The sequence below is a fragment of the Panthera onca genome, chromosome D3, assembly GCF_046562875.1.
Source record: "Panthera onca isolate mPanOnc1 chromosome D3, mPanOnc1 haplotype 2, whole genome shotgun sequence".
NCBI classification, from domain to species: domain Eukaryota; kingdom Metazoa; phylum Chordata; class Mammalia; order Carnivora; family Felidae; genus Panthera; species Panthera onca.
Genome location: NC_138350.1, coordinates 74,800,412 through 74,821,259, shown reverse-complemented (window position 1 = coordinate 74,821,259; position 20,848 = coordinate 74,800,412). Strand labels below are relative to the sequence as shown.

The following is a 20,848-nucleotide window of genomic DNA, read 5'->3' as shown; positions in this document are numbered from 1 at the left end:
CCGATTCTCACTGACTTTTTGATGAGATCAACGGTAATATTAGCCAAGTGTTTTGATAATGTGGGCTGCAATGTAACAATATATGGACAATCCCCCAAATTCAGCTACCAATGTTTTCCAAAGGCAGATGCGTAATGTTATAAAGTCACCCAGAGGGGAAAGACCCTCTCAAAGATATACCAACGGATTAAATATCACAATATGAAAAGTTTGTTATGATTACAGAGTCTACATTGCAGCTAACCTTTAAAAATGACTACATGTTGAGTTTTAGTGACCTGCTAAAGAAGATGCAAAATCATCTTAAAATGCTATTGAAATGTTCCTCCTGTTTTCAACTCTATGTCTCTGTGAGGCCAGATTTTTCACCACGTACTTCATTTAAAACAACATATGGCAACAGATTAAAGACGGGCAGAGATGTGAAAATCCACCTGTCTCCTATTAAGCCAGACATGAAAGAAATCTATAAAAATGTTAAGCAATGCTACTTTTTCAGGGTTTTTGTTTTGGTTTGTTTTGCAAAGTAGTTATTTTTCATAAAAATATGTTGTTATATCAACACGAACTGCATTCAGTATTTCAAATAACTCTTTTGGGTCTTTACTTTTTAAGGAGTTCTGAGACCAAAAAGTTTGAGAGTTCCTGAAGATTAAAAAACATTGGACAATCAAAAAAGTTTAACCAGAGGGATAGAGAGAGAGGTAAGCAAAATAGTGGGGGCAAATATCAGATCAGAGTGGGCCAAGAGGGCGCGAGAGGTGACCAAATAGAGTACAGACTCCTTTTCCTGGCAGAGGAGAGAAGAGAGACCAGGCAGCAGACAGGTGATACATGGAAGGAAGGGAGGATTGTTCAATGGGAGATAACAGAGCCTGCGTCCAGGCTGACGACAAGGTGCCAGAGGGAAGAGAAGACACAGTGACAGCAGGGTTCTCCAGACAGCACAGTCCAAGATGGGGAAAGAGGATGGAATGAGAGTGAGGCAGGAAGAGACCAGCGCCTGGAACACAACAGGAGCCATGTCGCCCTCTGATAAGATGGCCCAACTCTGTGTGTCGCCTGATGTGTGCACGCCCGTGGACTCTCTCCTCTGCAGGACACAGAGCAGGTGTGGGATCTGTTGAGCAGAGCTGGGCTTTATTTTCGTCTCACTGTCAGCATAAAAAGTCATACATTTGTCCGTTTGTAAAATGAAGGACAGGAGTACATAATGTGTGACATAAGTTCCTTTTCAGGTTCACCATTCTACAACTTGTCATTCTATGAAAATAATGCAGCCAGGCCACTGCTTAGGTGAAATGACAGGTGTCGTTTATTTTGTGGAAATTAAGGACTCAACATATTAAGTGGCAGAGCTGGTATCATTATCCACACTCCGCTATCGAGTGCCTATGTCAAGAGTTCATACTTTCTGAACCAAAAATTGGGACAGAGCCCAACAAAAGATTTCTTTTGAATCTGTGAATTTATTTGACAAGTCTTTCAAAAGCATAAAAGTTCAATCACTCTTAGTTATATTTCAAATCGATTGCTTCAACTTAAAATAAAAATGCATGAAATAAGGATCTATCCGGGAATTCTGGGGCCTACGGCTTTTGGTTACTTTTTGCTAAGGGCACTCTAAAGGAAGTAGATACAAAAGCCCCTCCAAGCTACTTATAATGTGCCTAACTGAGGAGTTGTAAGTGACTAAAAATTGCATTTAGAGGCATATGTATGTAATTTTTGCTATGAAAAAATCCTGGAACTTTTTATATCTCCAAATATAATCATATTTTCTCATCAACTCACAATTTCATTATTAAATCCCTAATCCTTTGTGTGCTATGCATTTTGTCACTATTGGTACACAAGAACATAACAGTCTTAAATTTAAACATCACATTATAATTACGTTATATTTCCGGAGGTATTTTCTTTTCTTTTCTAATGGAGCTTTGATAGGCAGTAGCTTCCAAGAGCTTAATTTTTTTTATTCTGAGACTAGCAAAAGAATATTTTTACAAAATGAATAACACACCTGTATTCACTTTAGAACAGGTACATGTCGCATGTATGTGTGGTATACTGTTTTTCTCTTAGTTCAGGAACACCTGTGCATTTCTGCACTTTGATTTTTTAGGTTACTGTATCAAATATAGCCATGGAGAATGAGTCAGTGTTTATACGGTGACCAACAGAGGTTGATTAATCAAACTGAATCAAACATGGCATGCTCAGTGTTGCTGATGGTCTGTTGTATGAGGGACTTCACAAGGATATTCAAGTTCAGCAACACAGCAGTTGGTAACTACATTTTAAAAAGGAAATTCTGAAGAAACTTCAGTGATGCATATCCTCCACTCCTTGAAAAAAGTCGGTTCTACTTTCTTAGCGTCTAGGGCATTTTTAACTAAGGATGCTGTATTTTTTCTAGTCCAGGCAATTAAACATAAATTACTCAGAACCCTCTGGACTTCTGCCTCTAACAACAATTATCCAGAGGGCCGGATGAGGCCTCATGTAGGAGCCTGATGATGGCGAAGCAAAGGCGAGTGAGACAGGCGAGAATCTGGAGGAATTCATTTCTTAAATAAGTTACCTGACTGTACCTCTGATTCGGCTCATTCATAAATATAAAAGTAATTCACTGTTTCAAGAATCTTACTGATAATGTATCTGTGTTCTAAAAAGAATGCAGTGTATTTCCTATATAATAATATAGCCTTATTTGTTACAGTGATGAAAAATCTGGCAACCGAACTATTTTGTGTAATGGTTCTTTGAAGGATGTGTGTGCTACAGTCTCTCAAGGGCAGTGAAATTTAAGTAATTTTCTTCTATTATTAATGGATGCTTCTATATTATTAATAACATCCCTGGAACCAAAATGTGAATTATTAGGAAATATTTAAATCTATGACTATAAAGTTTATACAGCAGTTAAAATAATGCGATTTTTGGATCTTTCACTAAATAATATAGGAGAGTATCTACAGATACATAAACTACTCCATGAAGATCTAGGATATTGCAGTTAATAGAAAGACTTTTTACAAAATGTTTAGAAGATAATCATCACTGGTATTATGCATACAATTATTTTTGTTTCCATGGCTTTTGAAGTAAAATTTAAGATATGTGTCCATTTCACATATACACATACATACATATATAGTCACATACTACACAAAGGACTTAGGGAAGCTTATATGGAACACCATAATCCAGTAAAAAGGCAGAAAAGAAAGCCATCTGAGGTGTGACGACGAGGAAAGATATAATATGGGTGACGTAAGTCACTTTCATGACTTACTGAAAATCAGGCAAAGATCTGGCTTTGAGCTACCTAAGGGCCAAAGCAAAATTAACCCTGGTTATGTAGAAGAAAGAACAGACACAAAAAACAATACACATACTGGGTCCTTAGGACAAAACGAACAAAAAGTGCTTGTTATCCAAGTTTAAAAGAAATGTCCTGAGTCTTCACAGAAGGGACAGTAAGCAAAGTGCTGGGGACATCAGCATTGATCCCTACAATCAATGCACCGGCGATCTTCATATGACACCCTCTTGGAAGATTCTTCAACGTGACTGCAGCCATGACGCTGAAGAGGAACTTGGGCACAGAACTGCCAAGGAGACCAGACATGCGGTCCGAACAAGGCAGCTCTCTGACAGTTTAATTTACTCTTGGCATATAAATTAGAACATGTAGAGGAATAAATGGAACACGCGTTTTGATGGACTATGTGTTTTTTAAACTAGCTCCTAAGTTTTCTGTTTTTTGTTTTTTTTTTTTTTTTTCCAAATGAGTTTTAGATAAAAGCCAATCAATGACCAGTGGGAAGTTAACGTCTTTGGCAGGCACTGTGTGATACAGTCTAAGGGCAACTCTGAAAACTAATGGTGCATGACTAGAACCGAGGAAGTGAAGGAATGTCTTCAGGTGCTTCCTTGGAGTTCCTCTGAGTTTATTCGATATACAAACCAATAAACATTCAAGGGTCCACGGTTTTGTATAACAGAACATAGTCATCAAGAACAAGGACTCAGGTTTTGTGTTTCTCAATGTGGATTATTAGAGTACTCATTTTCAAACGTGAGTGTATTTAACAATCACCAGGCTGCTCAGTATAGCTTCCCAGGCTTCGCACCAGGCTGAGGTAGTGTCTCTCAGGTGGATCCTAGAAATCAGATAATTCTCTTGAAGACAGTCTAGGAACCACACTTAGAGATCATTACTCCCCCCAGGGCCTGACTGGGAGTGCGTACTCCATGCTGGTTTTCACATTTCACCTTCTCAGCTGGGTCCTTAGTTCTCTCAACTCATCTTTTTTTTTTTTTTTTTTAATGTTTTTATTTATTTTTGAGAGAGACAGAGACAGAATGCGAGTGGGTTGGGGCAGAGAGAGAGGGAGGCACAGAATCTGAAGCAGGCTCCAGGCTCCGAGCTGTCAGCACAGGGCCTGACGTAGGGCTAGAACTCACGAGCTGTGAGATCATGACCTGAGCCAAAGTCGGATGCTCAACCAACTAGGCGCCCCTAGTTCTCTCAACTAATGAGCACTGATCATACTTTGTTTAATATTTAGTTGTGTGAGCGTCCTTCTAACACATTCTCGAGAGTCACGAAATCTCCAAAACTGCAGGGTCTATAAACTGCATATATGTTTTATGTCTTTTATATGACGACTCTCAGTTGCATCCTGATCTCAAGCTTAGAGTCATGCTTGTTTTGAATAAGTGTTCTATCAGACGAACACTTAGGGATGGGTGGTCTGCCCCTCTTTGCACACTAGCTACTAAGCTTACATTCAAATTTAGGGCTTACCCTTAGCAAATTATGCTTTTATACCTTGCTGTAACCTCATGTTTTAATAAAATCAGCAATGGGCTTTTTCGGTCAGTGATAAGGAGGAGTGTCTATCAAATTTTGCTGGCGTGTGTTCTAATGCATTTCTACTTTCAAGCAGACGATATTGAAAAAACTTTTAACAGTTAACAGAAAAGCTATTATTTAAACAAAATTAGGAAAATCAAACTTTTTGTATCACTCCTTCTTTCTTTCAGTGAATTTACAAGTTGTAACTTAAATCTTAAATATGTTTTGAATAGGGGCGCAGGGGTGGCTCAGTAGCTTGAGTGCCCCACTCTTGATTTCGGCTCAGGTCACCATCTCACAGTTGGTGGGATGGGCTCCGCATTGGGCTCCGAGCTTACAGTGTGTGCAGAGGCTGCGTGGGATTCTCTCTCTCTCTCTCTCTGCCCCTTCCCCCATCCGCATGCACGCGTGGCACCCTCTCGCAAGATAAATGAACTTTAAATAAATAGGTTTGAATAAATATGTCAGAGAGCAAAGAAATTCGGCTAACAATATAACTGAGTAGATGAATTCACCATTCATTAAATTGCATGTGGAGTTATATAACCATTAATAAATCTGAATGAATGAATGAATCAATAAGCAAACCCGAATAAGATTGACTCTTGGTATATAACAACATACAGAGACCACCCTAAGCTAAAACCCAAGACTTTCAGGACAACAGTAAAATGGAAATTTTATTGTAACATGCAACCTGCGAAATAACTGCCAAATTGCCAACAATAAGGAAAATCTTAGAGAAACTGCCAATTCAATGTCAGAGTGTTAATTTTAATTAAAATTTTAAAATCCTGAACTGAAAATTCAAAACACAGATGCATATCAGTCAAGTTTAAAAAACAAAACAAAAAGCCAAGAAAACCAATCTCAGGCTTATTCAGCGTTCGATGATGCTACTTCCTTGCAGTACTCACAGGAAACTGAATTTTATGTATAACCCAAGTCAAAGTACTTTCGATTTTTAAATATTTGATGACTTCAGAATACTACATTAGCTCCTAACTTTAGATGTTAGACTCACCTTTGTAATATGGATTAAAAATTATTTAATATTTTGAGAAGTAAACCAATTTTTACATATACGAAAATAATGCCATTCTGTATACTCTTTATGCCTATAAAATACTTTCAAATCCTTATTAACTAATTTCTTATATACGTTTTGGTGTTTACATTATTGTTAAGATAGAGAGACCCATAGGAAACTAACATTCTCTGAATATCTAAATCACGAGCATTCTCCTGGGTGCTTTGACAAACATGTCACTTAAAAATAACATTAAATGAAGTTTTTTTTAACACCTTTTTAAGATTTGATCTAGCAGCCATAACAACTAAATGCTGGTATATAGCAACATTACAGAAGTTAGCCTAAGCTAAAACCCATAGCGTCTTTATAATCGGGTAAAGGAAAGAAGAAAAATGAACAACAACAACAAAAAAGACTACAATATTATATAAAGATTTTAAAAACAAATGCCACCTGACTGGACCACAGATATTCACATCATTGACTTTGACTGCAGTTTCATATTTAGTGAAGGGCATTTATAAGTAGAGGGCTCATAAGCGCCGTAAGGCACCGAGTACAATGGCATAGACATGGCAGCTACTCAATAAAATAATTTTAACTTCTGTTGATATGTTGGTATCTTTGTTTTTGTTCATTTATCAACCTAGTGCAAATCAGCCAATAGGTAGCATGGCATCTGTAAAACTTCTGAGGTCCCATCTGAGCTGAATGTTCTCTGAAGTCCTCCATAATTTATTGCCTATTCTAACAAACATTTAGTATAATCCACAACCTTATATTGTTAATCATCTTTCTTTGCTTATGGGTTGACTCTCACATAAATGGGCCTATGTGGCTTATATATTCACAGCTGTAGTAATATCTAATATAATTTCTTAACAGGTAGCTAACAACTGTTTGTTATAAATCTGAAGTTTCATACGATTGTGTCTTATCAACTACATTCTGGCCAAAGAACTACATGTTTTCACTGAAACTCTGTTGATTCTCCATTACTTACAGAATAATGGCCAAATTCCTTTGTATGGAATTCAAAGCCCTAGACTCTGGCACTATGTTAGACTTTCATCCTCAACCTACATTCCGGCCACTACCACCCAGCATTTGCCAAACTCTCGCTGTACTTTTGTATCTCCAGACATCTACTGGTCTGGTTCTTTCTGCAATTCCCGATGGCACACTCCTGTTCCTTCTGTGAAGCTCACCCCGCTAACTCTTCTGTGAAGCTCTCCCAGAACCCATCACCACTTCTGCCCCCACCAACTTAAACCCTTGTGGGAGACAAATCCTTCTAATTGTTTGGCAGCCACTTTTATCAAAACATTTTTCTCCTTTAATAGAAGGAGAGCATTATTAGTCTGCCTTCCCTTTTATGAAACTTCCCCAGATTCTATTATTATTATTAATTATTATTATTGTTATTATTGTTGTTGTTATTATTATTCTGCTTTCTCATCTGTGAAACTTTCTAAGCCTTCCATATCCCCAACCCTCTCTCTGGTATGTAATTCTACTCTAGCACATAACACAGCACCCTGGAATTATTCACCTTAATAAGTACTGACCTTATTAGACCCTGTGGGCTCCGTGAGGATACCATCTCATTCCTCATGGTAGCCCCAGGGCCTAGCTATACTTGATACACAGTAGGTGTGCAATACACGTTATTAAATTAATAAACAAAATACAATTGCTTTCTGCCAAATCAGAAAAACCTGCTACTGAGCATGCCTCCTTAGCAATCCAGCAGAACCCTTACTCTTTGGCAATGAGATACCAGCAAAAAAAGCGGACTCCGGTAAACTAGGGCGACTGAAGGAACTGAGGGTGCCACTTGGGAGGCAGGCAGGATTCCAGCAAGGGCAAAGACAGGCCCTTTAAACACCGAACAATTTTGTCACGTTAACTTCAGGACGCTTATTTACTTCGCCGTGACGGACGCCATAAGGAAGGCTTTGCTAACATTCAGCTCTGCAATAATCATCACATCTGTAAAGTGACACCCCAGTGTCCATTTCACATAGGCATGTCCTTAGAGAATGAGTGACTGGGAATATAACAGCTACATGTACTCTTACCAATTAACTGCGTGAAAAGATTTTATACATACGATTTTTAACAAAAGGAACGCAAACCAGAATTAATGTGGCATGGTGTTAAAAAATTACTGCGTTCTAACATGCCTAATCTGTACCACAAGAAAATACATATCTGTACACATGTATATTCCAGCATAATCTTTTCGTGTAGGTGTTCTTGGTTTCATTTCTGGGTGCTGTGACTCAGCAACAGCAAAATGACGAGACTACAATATAAAGTCTACTGTAGATATTGGAAGACTCACGGAGTACAATTAATTCAGCAAAGACTTGCTCAAATGCCAGGAGATACAGAAGAAGTAACTACGCATCATGTAACATCACTACTCTCAGGCAAAAATTTAAGCTTACAGCCTAAAATAAAGCTTTTTGCTACCGTACACTCAGAGAAAGCAAAATGGAAAGTAAAAGCAAAAAATAAGTAAGGAAATCACTAAACTGGTCTTAAAAGGAAAAACATTATGTAATGATGACTAACTGGTTGTTCTATTTTCTACAAAAAACCATGATTTTCAATAGACTTAAGCACTATTTCCACTGACCCCTTGGAGTTAAAAAAAAAAAAAAAAAAAATTAACAAAATGTTCCCCAAGCTATAAACATTTTAAGAACCAAAAACTACTTTAAAGGAAAAATAAACATGACTACATTTGACATTTTAAAAACTTTCATTTCATAACAGTTAAATGCTATAGACATCTAAAATTATTGGTTGTGCTTAACATATGCAACATTGTTTATAGAAGTTTTTACTGCTCTTGGCCAGTTTTCTCCCAGGGAAAAACACCTACACTGAGTAGTACCATAGGAAATTGCTATCTTTATATTAAAAAAAGAAACTTACCAGTGAAAATGAGCCATAAAGTTTTCCCTTGGCTGAAAAGTGTACCTTCTCTCCTAAGTCAGAGGCTTCCTAGACTCTCTTCTTAATAGAAATGTTAATTGGAGTAATGAATGTGAGAGCACACACATATTCCATAGATGCTATCTCTTACTCATTTTTTTAAGGTTTGAGAAAATCTCTTCATGACCCAATTTCAAATAGTGGTTCTATCGCATTTGTGTTTTTGACTGTAAGCTGCCTTGTTTTCAGAATGTAAGCAGGCATCAGACTACAAACTCATCCTGCTAAAATTTTTCAAAAATAATTCGTTAGTAAAAATTATTTATTTGAGGGGCACCGGGGTAGCTCAGTCAGTTAAGCATCTGACTCTTGATTTTGGCTCAGGTCATGATCTCACAGTTCGTGGGTTCCAGCCCCATGTCAGGCTCCACGCTGACAGCATGGAGCCTGCCTGGGATTCTCTCTCTGCCCCTCCCCTGCTTGTGTGCTCTCTCTCTCTCCCAAAAATAAATAAATAGGGATGCCTGGGTGGCTCAGTCAGTTAAGCGTCCAACTCTTGATTTCGGCTCAGGTCATGATCTCATGGTTTGTGAGTTTGAGTCCCATAGTGGGCTCCATGCTGAGCCTGCTTGAGATTCTCTCTCTCTGTCCCTCCCCCTGCTCTGTCTCTCTCTCTCTCAAAATAAATAAATAAACTTTAAAAATATACACATATATATACATATGTATATGTATATATATATAAACTTTAAAAACTAAATTAAAAAATGATGATGATTTGATGGCATTTCCTTAAAACAAACAGAAGAAATTATTTATCTTGCATGCTACTGAAGGTTTCTTTACCTGCAGATGGCTGGGAAACATTCTTGAAGACCCTTCTTTTTAACTAAAGATCCTTCAAGGCAGTACATAATGATGTCCATAACCTTTATAGAAAAGATACATATGTAAAGTTAATTTCAAATACTTAATTTTCCAAAATTTAAATTATTCACTTAGGCCTCATTTGCATGAAAATTCTAGACAGTTTGATTGCAATATTTACTTTAAAACTACACTATATTTACTAAAGCTACAGGAGATTTACTTTATACTATCAACTATTCTTTCTCCTACCTGTAAAAAAACAAAAGAAAGAACAGTAAAAGGAAGAAACAAGACTTGTTGACTTCAAAGGTGGTTCAGATTTATCTACAATACGGGTAGCTTTTATTCAAACACACTACATATATTGTTTGATTCATAATGGAAGGCATTAAAGAGGACATACTCTTCTAAGAATTACTCCAACATAGGCTAGTTCCCTGTGAATGGTAAGCGTACACAACGATTATTTTGATTTGTTAACGAAATTTGAATAAGGTCCTGTGAAATGGTACAAAAGCTAATTCGTTTAATTGTCTCTCTTTCATTTTGAGATGCTGGAAATAAAAATGCTGATTTCTATATTGCACTGACCTATCTGATTTAGGCTGTTGCTGCCACATTTACAGCAGGATATTCTTACCTCTACGAGAAGATCCACAACATCTGTGGGCATCTTTTCAATAAGAATCTCAATGACTCTCAGAACTTCCCCTTTAGCTCGTGCAAGAGCTGTTGTGTGCACGCTCTGCTGTGACTGGGTATTTGCTGCAAGAGCTGTGTGTCTGTGCACCTGTGGAAACATTTCCGTGCTGTAGGTATGATTGACGCTCCACTCAGTTCTGCATTCCCAGCCACTAGTTTGTTTTTCACTTGTTAATACAGTAGGGGAAAGAGGAGAATCAACAGAAACAAACCTCTTGGGGTGGGTCAGAAAACACTTGATTGCAAAAGAAAAGTATTTAGTACAGTAAAAGCTCAGCGAGTATTCTCTGATAAAATTCGCTAAGTTCCCGGGTATTATATGAGACCTTAAGACAACATTACCATGAGATTTCTCCAAAGACAGACTGAAGGTCTGTGAATTTGGTAGATCTGGTGCTGAGGTGGACAGCAGTTAGAAGATACCAGCAAGCAAAAGACAGGAGACTTGCTCTCAAGTAATAATAGCAAATGATGCTTATATAACACTTCCGGTCTAACAGGCATCATTGTAAGTGTCGTATTTCCCATATAAAGTGTCGTATTTCCCATATACCTCCAAAAACAACAGGCACTGTAAAGAATGTAAGTCCAATGTGATTTTTCTTCCCATACAGACTGTAAGTCTTCATCATTCAGAGGAGGAAGAACAGTGCTGGGCGCTGGGCCAGCCATGGAGGAGTGGGCATGAGGACAGGGGAGGGGTCAGTAATAACAGTGAGAAGAACTTCAGGATTTTACTCCAAAACTCTAAGGGAAGTGGTAAACTTATTTTTACAAAGTAGTAAATGTTAACTATTACATTGAAATAGTTGGACACTAAGAACGTGGGAGTCAACTGGCAATTCGTAAAGCATTAACATTAAAATATTTAAAAAAATACCTTTTCTAACCAAATGCTGGAGTACAGTAAATCCAAGGCGCGGCTATTCTAACAGTTCATTTAAAAATACTCATATGTGGGGGTGCTTGGGTGGCTAGGCCAGTTAAGCATCTGACTCTTGGTTTCAGCTCAGGTCATGATGTCAGTTTGAGCCCCACGTCAGGTTCTGTATTGACAGCGTGGAGCCTGCTTGGGATTCTGTCTCCCTTTCTTTCTGTCCCTCCCCCACTCATGCACCCATGTTCTCTCTCTCAAAATAAATAAATAAACTTAAAAAATATTCATAAGGAAATGGTGAAAATTAATTTCAAAAACACAATTAACATAAATACTTATTTACTCTTTAAAGAGTCAGTTTTATGCCTGGCATTTATAGGACCTGTGTATGTGGTCAGACTGATGTAAGGTTTATTCAACATTCTCAAAATTACTACCTATGCATATTCAACTGATACAAAAACTGGTAAAAAAAAAAAATTCCGTGGCTAATAAATCTGTTGATTCATACATATACTTCATATAAATATATAATATCTATAAATTATAAAAATATTACACATGCATATTTTAAATACAGTGTAATCTCACTTTACACACTTAGAAAAACACACAGCCTTACTCTACATATTTTAGGTATGAATTCAAAGTCCCATCACTTCATATAAACCGATACAACCGGCTATTAGGACCTTCCTTCCTCCTTTCCAGTTACCTTCACGTCACAAGTATTTGCTGCATGCCTGTTAAGGATGGCTCTGGGGCAGACACAGGCCCGGCAGGCTTCAGGTTATCAGGGCAGACTCAGAGGTATTTATTTAGTATTTTAAAAATTCATCATAGCTACAGGAAAAACAACTCAGACAGAGCTCATACCCCACGGACACCAACTCTGCACGTTATTCATGCTGAAATGGAATAAACCTTTAAAAAAAAATATAGGAGCTGATCACCCTTTCCTTGTTCTCCCACTACTAAGACCCATAGGAAAGATCCTATAATTGGCTCATTGTTCTTTACTAGTTTTTCAGTTAGATGTGGGCAATTAGTTAGAACACTAAGAACGTGGGAATCAATCGGCATTCAAGTCTTTATCTGCGACATGTAATAGGAAAAACCATTAGCAAGTTTATGACTTACATTTTTGTTTACAGTTGAAGAGCCAATGTTAAATAAGTTAAGTTTTGATTACAGGCAGGAATTTATACTTGTAAAATATGAATACCTATAGCATATTTTAATTAGAATCAGCCTGCTATATTTCAGATGGAAAAATTAATTTCAAATATTTGCAAGTGAGTTAACTTTGAGAACAAAAACGAATACAAAAGTGCACGTAATGAAGGCATTGCCGTGGTAATCACTGTGCAGGCACACAGGTTCGTATCTATTCATTTCAGCACGAGATTATTAGCTTGCGTTGTTCTAGAACAAACTGGAAAGATTATTCGTGGATATGGACCCTCAGCTCACAAGGTCTAATAATTCCTCTAAGTGAGAAGGTGGAGCACCCAGAGAGGCTCCCTCACCTCTTTGGCAATAGTTGTGATGAAGGCGGGTGGTCTGGCAGTGGCAATGAGCGAGAGGGCGTGCCTCGCAGAGCGGGCGGAGTCAGCAGCCGGGCTAAGAGGCAGCCCCATTGTGATGCTAAACAGGGATCAGAAAAAAAGGAAAAGAGAAAAGAAGCATTAGAAATATAGACTGAAAAGATTAGACACAGCTTATAATGTCAGTTCAAGGTCAATGGGAGCACTCAAACAGTTAGAATATAATGGACTTGCAACAATGAGCAGTGATTAGGAGTCAGGGTGTTCTGGCATCAAATACAAAATCGAATAATTAACCGTGAAGATTGAAAACAGTATGTGCATCTGTCCAAAGTGTTAAAAACGCCTTGTTAACAAATTATCAAGAACTAGTACTGAACGCACATCCCAAAGCTCAGAGTAAGGCAAGAAAGAAGACTGAGCTGGGCATTTTCAGTTTTTTTGCTAAAAAAAAAAATGAAAGGTAATAATTTGTTTGTAAGGCCACAAAAAAGGCTTCATTTAAGGACATGTATCTGAAAGGAAGCAAAATTCACTTCTGTCCATAGAATTCTCAAAAGAACTGAAAATTGCAAAATTATTTTTAGTTTTTATAATTATTTTTAGTTTGAAATAACCTCAGTACTGTTAATTTACCTCATGGTCAATACTTTTAGTACCAATCTACTAGTCAGCATGTTCTGCCAATGGTTATTTTGTATTGACGCAAAAATTATATTAATGGATACTTATTTTCTCTCTATAAATATCATAGGCATGGCATTGTCCAGGCTATATATAAGCATATATACATGATGAAATAAATCTTTCCAAGCTGTGAGACTATTCTCATAGGATAGTGATATTATATTCCTTTGCCAACCCTAAAACCTAAATATGACTTCTGTTGTAGGCTTCCTGTACATTTTACAGGGACTACTGTGAAAACTAGTTAAGACTTTTTATTAAAATGTGGGATGTGATCCACACATCAGCTGTACACAAGGGGCATTTTGCTACTCAGTAAGAGATGCATCATAGTTTCTCCCTCTAGTTAAATAAATTCGACACTTAAATACCCATAAGAAATTATATGAAGATTTTTCCTGCTCCAATTAAATAGCATGCATGTTTCACGTGTAAACTGAATTATGTTTACTAAAAATTCTTAAAAAGTTTACAGATATTCCTATGATTAGTCTAAGAATCATTATTTTAACTTTTAGATGAAAATAAGTAGGCATTAGGCATTCTGATCACTGTTAACAGAAAGGTAAATTGATTATAAAGAATTCCTCTTATAATTTTTTTGTGACTGCTACATTGCTTAAATCTTTGACTGAACATCTAATGGTCTCCAGTCTTTTTTCCAAGCTGAGGGTAGATACAAAGCAGGATCTCAGAGAGGAGGGTGGACAGCATTCCTTTGATGTTTACCACTAAAAAGAGATGTGAGCGGACGTACGCGCATATAGCGTGCATGTGCAAGAAACAGGAAGCCCGCCAGGGCGAACATATCACCTCCAAAGACGATCCTGACATCCTAGGTACTCGGTAGGGGCTGGAAAGAGGCGCTTAACAGTAAAGGAGGGCGGGGTAGGTGGCCAGTTTCTTTTCTGGATTAAACTTTACTATTGAGAATTCCAGAAAAGAAATGTTCACCGTGTGAGCACTGTTGGCCTGGATTGCTTAATAATTATTGTAACGTTTAGATCACATTTTAAGAAATTCAAAAGCTGATTACACGTTCTAGATTCTGTATGATGTTTCTTTCGCCAATACAAAAAGGTGTTGATATTATCAAAAGGCTGAAACCAGCAAAACTCGTATGTTAACTATATAATTCTGAGCAAACCTAACTCAAATTTCCTAAGATCAATAAAATCACAGAATGTTGGGAGTTGGAAAAGATCCCCAGGCAACAACCCCTGCCTGGCAGTCAGCCGTGGGGAAAGGATGTCTATCTCCTGGGCAGCCTGGCCCATGTCTGGAAGGCACGGCAGGGAGGAAGAACTGGAAGTGGAACCTGAGGTCTGGGTTTGAAATTGAACTTTCCTACACTATGTCCTCACGCCTCTGCCCAGGAAGGGGGTGGTATCAGCATTTTGTGAAGGGGAAGTTGGGTCCAGAGCTCAGTGAGGAGCCAAGGTAGTAGTGTGATGTCTTTCAGGACAGGGACCTTTGGAGCAAATAAAGGGGGGAGGGGCTTGACCATACTGTGGTTAACTGGATTAATGAACTGGTCGGTCACATGACCAAACTCTGCGACTTTGGATGAAAGGCTAGACTGCACCCCTGAGTGAGGTTTCCAGTGGTATGTGGTAACACGTGGACTTCAGCTCTGTTCTTTTCAACGTCAATCACAATTGAAATGAAGATACGCACAGTTGTCAATCAATTGGTGTGGACAGAAGGTTGTAATGGAAAGCAACTGTACTAAATGGCAGAAATGGGATTCAAACAGTCCTCAAAAAGATCAAATTGAGCTGAAGACAGAAGTCTAATGTGTGGTACAAATGACCCAACTTTACAGGAATGGGAAGACCAAGCTTACAGAGCTGCGGTAAGGGTTGCGAGTGAAGCACAGATACATATGTTAATGACGGGACTGCCTAATGGGCTCCATCGTATCAAGGGAAACATGGTGATAGACAACATGTTGCCCCTGCTGAACTTCGTGGTTCTGGCTGCCTGTCTGCCATCCCTGTGGCGGTACCGCCTCCTTAGTGGCTAAGGGATGGGATCTGCCTTCTGCAGGCCAAGTGTCGGAGGACCCTTCCGGAATACATGCAGAAGAGTCCCGTCTATTCCCAGCTGTGTGCTGTTGTGACCTCTTGCAGTTGGAAACCGGAGTTCTACTCACACAAACAGGATCCCACCAGACTCACCACCCACTGCTCTTCCAGCCCTTCTCTGTGCCCTCTGGAGAAAAGTTTAGTGGGAAGCCAAGAAGAGGGGGAAGGAAGGGAGAAAGAGAAGGGGAGAATGGGAATGAATGGCTATGCATGTGTGTGTTCACCTGAGGATGACCCGTGACGAGTGGATACCGTACCCCTAACCTTATACTGTGCTCTTTGGCCACCCTGGACTGAGTAAGCACAAGGTATGTAGAATGGGCCTATTAGAGGACCCACTTCACAAGGCTGTTGAGAAGATTAAATGAGCAGGCAGATGGAAAAGCCTCCAGCCAAGTCTCTCACCTATATTATACATACAATAGATGTTTCTTCTGGCCCAAGATGACTCACAAGCAGAAACAAAGTGAAAAGAAAATGAGATGAACTAACAGCAGGTCACTGGTTTCAAGTTAAAGGCCTAGTCCCATATCACCCTTAGCCCATCTCAGCAAATGACCTTGTGAATTTGGGGAAATCGGCAAACTTCTTGTGGTAGGAAAAGTGGTCAAGTTTGGGGTCTGGAAGAGAAGCTGTAGGGTAATAGGTAAGGAAGCTAACCAAAGACCCATACGACTACTGCCCATGATTTCAGCAGAAGCAGGGACACCCCACAATGTGCACAGGCGTCGATGTGTGCATTTGAGCGATTCCCACCATCAGTGTCTGACGGCCTAAGTGCAGGACGTCACAATGTGGACACATCTGTTGTTCTGAGGTCAAGGTTCTGCACAGGTTCTGAGGTCAAGGTTCTGTTGTTCTGAGGTCAAGGTTCTGCACAGGCTCAGCATAGCCACAGTGCACAGGATGGAAGGTTTCACGTGTGAGAACAGAGAGGAGTGGCCAAGGCATAGGGGAAGAAGACAAACCTTTTCTCTCCTCTGTAGTCCACTTAATGCCCCACTGCCAGAGTAATCTTCCAAAAGCACTAACTTTATTTCATGGCTAACCTGCTTAAAAACCTCATTGGGTCCCAGTGCTTCTAAGAAAAATCTTAAACTCCTTGGCTTGAGGTCCTGAGTCCTCCATAATCTAGTTTCACTAACTCATAACTCAGTCTTTTCAACACCCATGCTCCTGAGGCCAGGATAATTTCAAAGTCCGTCCCTAGAATTCCATTTCTTTTCTGACTATAGTATGTGGCTTATGCTTCTCCACTACCCTCTCCCCATTGGCACACTCTCCTCCCTCCCTTCTGTTCAATTCTTGCTCAAGCCTGCGTGTTGGTCTGCAATTGCTAGAGCATTCAATTACAATCTAGTGAAACAAAAACACCCAACAACAAAACCCATTTATTCTAGGCTCTTAGCACTGAATCTGATTCTGCCAGGCATTATGAATTACTTTTGTATTGTGAACTCTGTGCAGATAGGTACCATGCCTTCTAATCCTGTGTATCCCCCCAAAGTGCCTAGTGCAGCCCTTGGACATCGTGGTAGCTGAATAGTTACGTGCTAAATGAAGTTACCCGGAAAATCCGGCAGGAAAAAAAATCACTTAAGCCAGTTATTTGGCTGAACTGACCAGGCAATGAAGTCAAAGTAATTGATCTGGTAGTCCCAACAGACGAAGTCTAATTCTACATGTAGTTATCTTGCAAGTCAAAGGTGCACTGTGTATGTGATATATTTTAATGTGGGATTCTAACTGAATGAAGAAGGATCATACGCTCAGAGGTCTGAAATTAAAGGGGTGTCTGCCTTATTCTGGAATCTGTATGTGAGCACAGAACTCACTCTTCTCATCTGATCCTGCTTATCTGGCTGTTATGCAGATCATTTGTTATTTAGGTTTATAAGATGGGTCTTTAGTTTAAAAAATATGAGATGACATACTCTCTATTTTACTCAGCACTTTGGTGTACACATCCCATATGAAATACCAGAGATGATAGATACTGTAAATAAAAATCATGAATAGAAAAATAGTTCACTCAGGCTGAGCTCATTCCTTACATGACTGCTCATTAATCCTGTTCTAACCCTTACTCCATTGTGGTAAAAGCATTTTAAAAGTTACATGTAAGACCGCTATAGTTAAATGTCACCATCTACAATTGTCAGACTTCCCCATCTGTCAAATTAAGGAATACTCTATGAGAATATTCAGGGGGGGAAAAACCACTTAGACTTTCAGAGAACAACCCACAAATCATGGTCAACAGTATTATGGACTAAATGTTTGTGTCCCCTGAAAATTCACCCCAATGTGATGGTCTCTGGAGATGGAGCCTCTGAGAGATAATTAGGGTCAGATGAGGACATGTGGGTGTGGCCCTCACGGTGAGATCTGTGCCCACTGGAGAGACACCAGAAAGCTTGCTCTCACTCTGTCCCCGAGTGGTGGGCACACCGCGACATGGCAGCCAGCCGCCTACCAGCCCAGGGAAGAGGCCTCATTAAGGGACCTGCCTTGTCAGCACCTTGTTCTTGGACTTCCCAGCTCCGAGAACTACGAGAAATAAATTTCAATACCAGTCTGTGGTATGAGTTATGGAAGTCCAAGCTGACCAAGTCAAAGAGTAATAGGGCACTGAAAACAAGGCTCATGGAGAACAAAGACTGAAATTATCTGGAATATGCATACTTACAGAACAACTGGGAGTTCCATCTTACCCCTTCTGGGTAAAACAGATGTACTAATAAATGTCTTTAATGTAATCAAGAATCGTTAATTCTTGTCATGTTAAACCTTAAATTTGATAACTCAAAGGTGGCATCAGTTTCTTAAACGCAAATGTGGCGAAGGCCCCAACAAGTGCCTGTCTTTTAGACCTACTTCCCATATGTTGTACACATTTACAACTAGGAGTTGTAATGTAAAATCTGTGCTAACAAGATTTAGTCAAATGTTCCCTCAGATTATAAACTTTCTATTAAAAATAGATGTCATATGAATACGAAAAATAATTTAAAAATTTTTTACATTTATTTATTTTTGAGAGAGACAGACAGAACACAAGTCGGGGGGTTGCAGACAGAGAAAGAGACACGGAATCCAAAGCAGGCTCCAGGCTCTGAGCTGTCTGCACAGAGCCTGACGCGGGGCTCGAACTCACAAACTGCGAGATCGTGAACTAGTGAGAGTCTGAATTTGGTGCTCAACCGACTGAGCCACCCAGGCGCCCCAGGAAAAATAATTTAAATAATAAAATCCTCAAGCGCCTTATTGTTTGTATGATGTGTTCTTTTTTCTACTCCCTGCCGCTCAAATTTTTAAAAGTGTGGTTGAAACTTGAGTTAAAATGCCAATTCCCTTTTCTCCAATTCTACTTTATGTGGTTCAAAAAGAGTATTTCTAACATATGGGGCTTTCAAAGCATGCATGGTTTCCAGTGACTATACGTTTCTCTTTGAAAGTTTGGTAAACTGAATATCCCAGAAAAGCAGTGGGTTTTGGCAATTCATTAACATCCCTCAGTCGTGGCAGTAACAGATGAGAGACCGCCCACCTTTGGCAGTGGGGGCCAAAACAGCTCTGCCCTTCTCTTTCAGAGTAAAGGCCCCACAACATGAACTAGGAAAACAAAACCATAAACAGACCACAACGCGTAGAGAACGGAGTCTAGTTTTCCAGTAGCACAACAGTTTTTCCATACATTTATAAAGTCAGATTTTCAACCGTTTCTAACACTGTATCCTTATTTACATAACCATGCTGATCTAAAAAATGATGGATTTATAAAAAACATAATACTACATGTTTCTATTTTTCTCACCATTTGTTGAGATGGCTCTACCTATGATCTCAATGCAATGCAGCCTGCATTTTCTATTCAACGGTCCATCATGAATGAGCAGCCCATAATCATTAATTTAAAAACTTCCCCAGAGAGTCTACCTGTAGATCGTCTGTCACATAAAGGGTGGCATAACCATACGGGTATGGGAACAGCAGAATGGGAGTCGGGAGGCTCGAGTGACAGTCTCTACTCCTCCAGTACTGCTGAGATCTCAGGCAAGTTGTATTAGCTCTCCCAACTTTGTTTCTATTGAATAGCATCTTGAGAGCACCGGATTGAATGCTGCTGAAGAGTTTCATCTCTAAAATTCTATGACTTAATTAAGTGTCTATTGAATGCAAATCATGTGACAGGTGCTATGAATAAACATGAATACATGCATAATACATGGCCCAGGCACTCAAGGAGCTTCCTGATATTTAAATAGGCTATTTTTCCAGAAGGTACAAAACTCGTGATGGCAATGATTTCCCTCAGTGTGTTTTTAAAATCTGAAAGTACGCTGAAAACTCTGACTTGAGCACTTTCACGTCCTCTGAACAGGCTATCTTATTACTCCGCAGGCGCGAGGTGGAGAGCGGCGGGAGCAGACCTGGGTCAGCGAGACCTAGGTCTGAAACTCACCTTTTTCACTGACCGGTGTTTCTGTGGACAAGAGACAGAACCTCTCTCGGATTTGCTTTGTGATCTTCTATTATCATTTTTATCATCATTTTATAAAGGAAAAGGTAAAACCCATCCTCTTTTTAGCCCGGAATTCTATTCCCCAGAGATAACCGGGAAGAGGCTTATGTTCAAGTTTTACTTGGGCACACCCCACAGTTGAGGTTCTGCAAGGAATTAATGAATACAATGTAAAATAGTGTGTCTGGTCACTTGCCCTGCGTTTTAAGGAGCACTTGGGCATCTGCTGGGCATGCCTGTACTTCCCGTCTGTCTTTTGCAGGTCCTTGCTCTTCTGCCCCTCCTCACAATTATCCCGATGAAAGATGCAAAGAAAACTCTTCCAGCATCCTTTCTGAGCACCCAGCCGTGACTCCTCCCCCCCCCCCTGCCCCCCAATGCTCTGGGCGTCCATACCTTTCACACTGCTTCTCACTTCCCATCTGTGATTACCTCCAGACACATCTTACCCTTCCTTCGGACAGCAAGTGCCTTGGAGACCGGATCTTTATTTGATGCAACTTTGTAACTATACAATACCCCATACTGTCCCTTCCGAATATCAACTACTCAGTAAAAGCTTGCTTACTTAACACAGTTTAAGGTTTGGTGAAATATTTGAAAATATTAGAAACCAACTGGTTTTATTTTTATTTCAAAGATGGAAAATTCTCAGTTCTATCTCTAAAAGAAAGTCATTTGAATTTTGGAAAAATGCCCTATCAATG

General features: G+C 39.4%; 1 protein-coding gene across 5 annotated transcripts in view; it reads right to left on the bottom strand.

Annotated features, from left to right (window-relative positions):
• Nucleotides 1–20,848, bottom strand: part of WDR7 (WD repeat domain 7) — a 353,450-nt gene that overhangs the window by 84,225 nt on the left and 248,377 nt on the right. For all 5 annotated transcript variants that reach the window (XM_060613943.3, XM_060613948.3, XM_060613944.3 and 2 more), the window contains 3 exons: nucleotides 12,825–12,942; nucleotides 10,357–10,506; nucleotides 9,693–9,775 (listed from right to left, as the gene is read on the bottom strand). In XM_060613943.3, coding sequence (XP_060469926.1) covers nucleotides 9,693–9,775; nucleotides 10,357–10,506; nucleotides 12,825–12,942 — 351 coding nt within the window. The remainder of the gene's footprint in view (nucleotides 1–9,692; nucleotides 9,776–10,356; nucleotides 10,507–12,824; nucleotides 12,943–20,848) is intronic.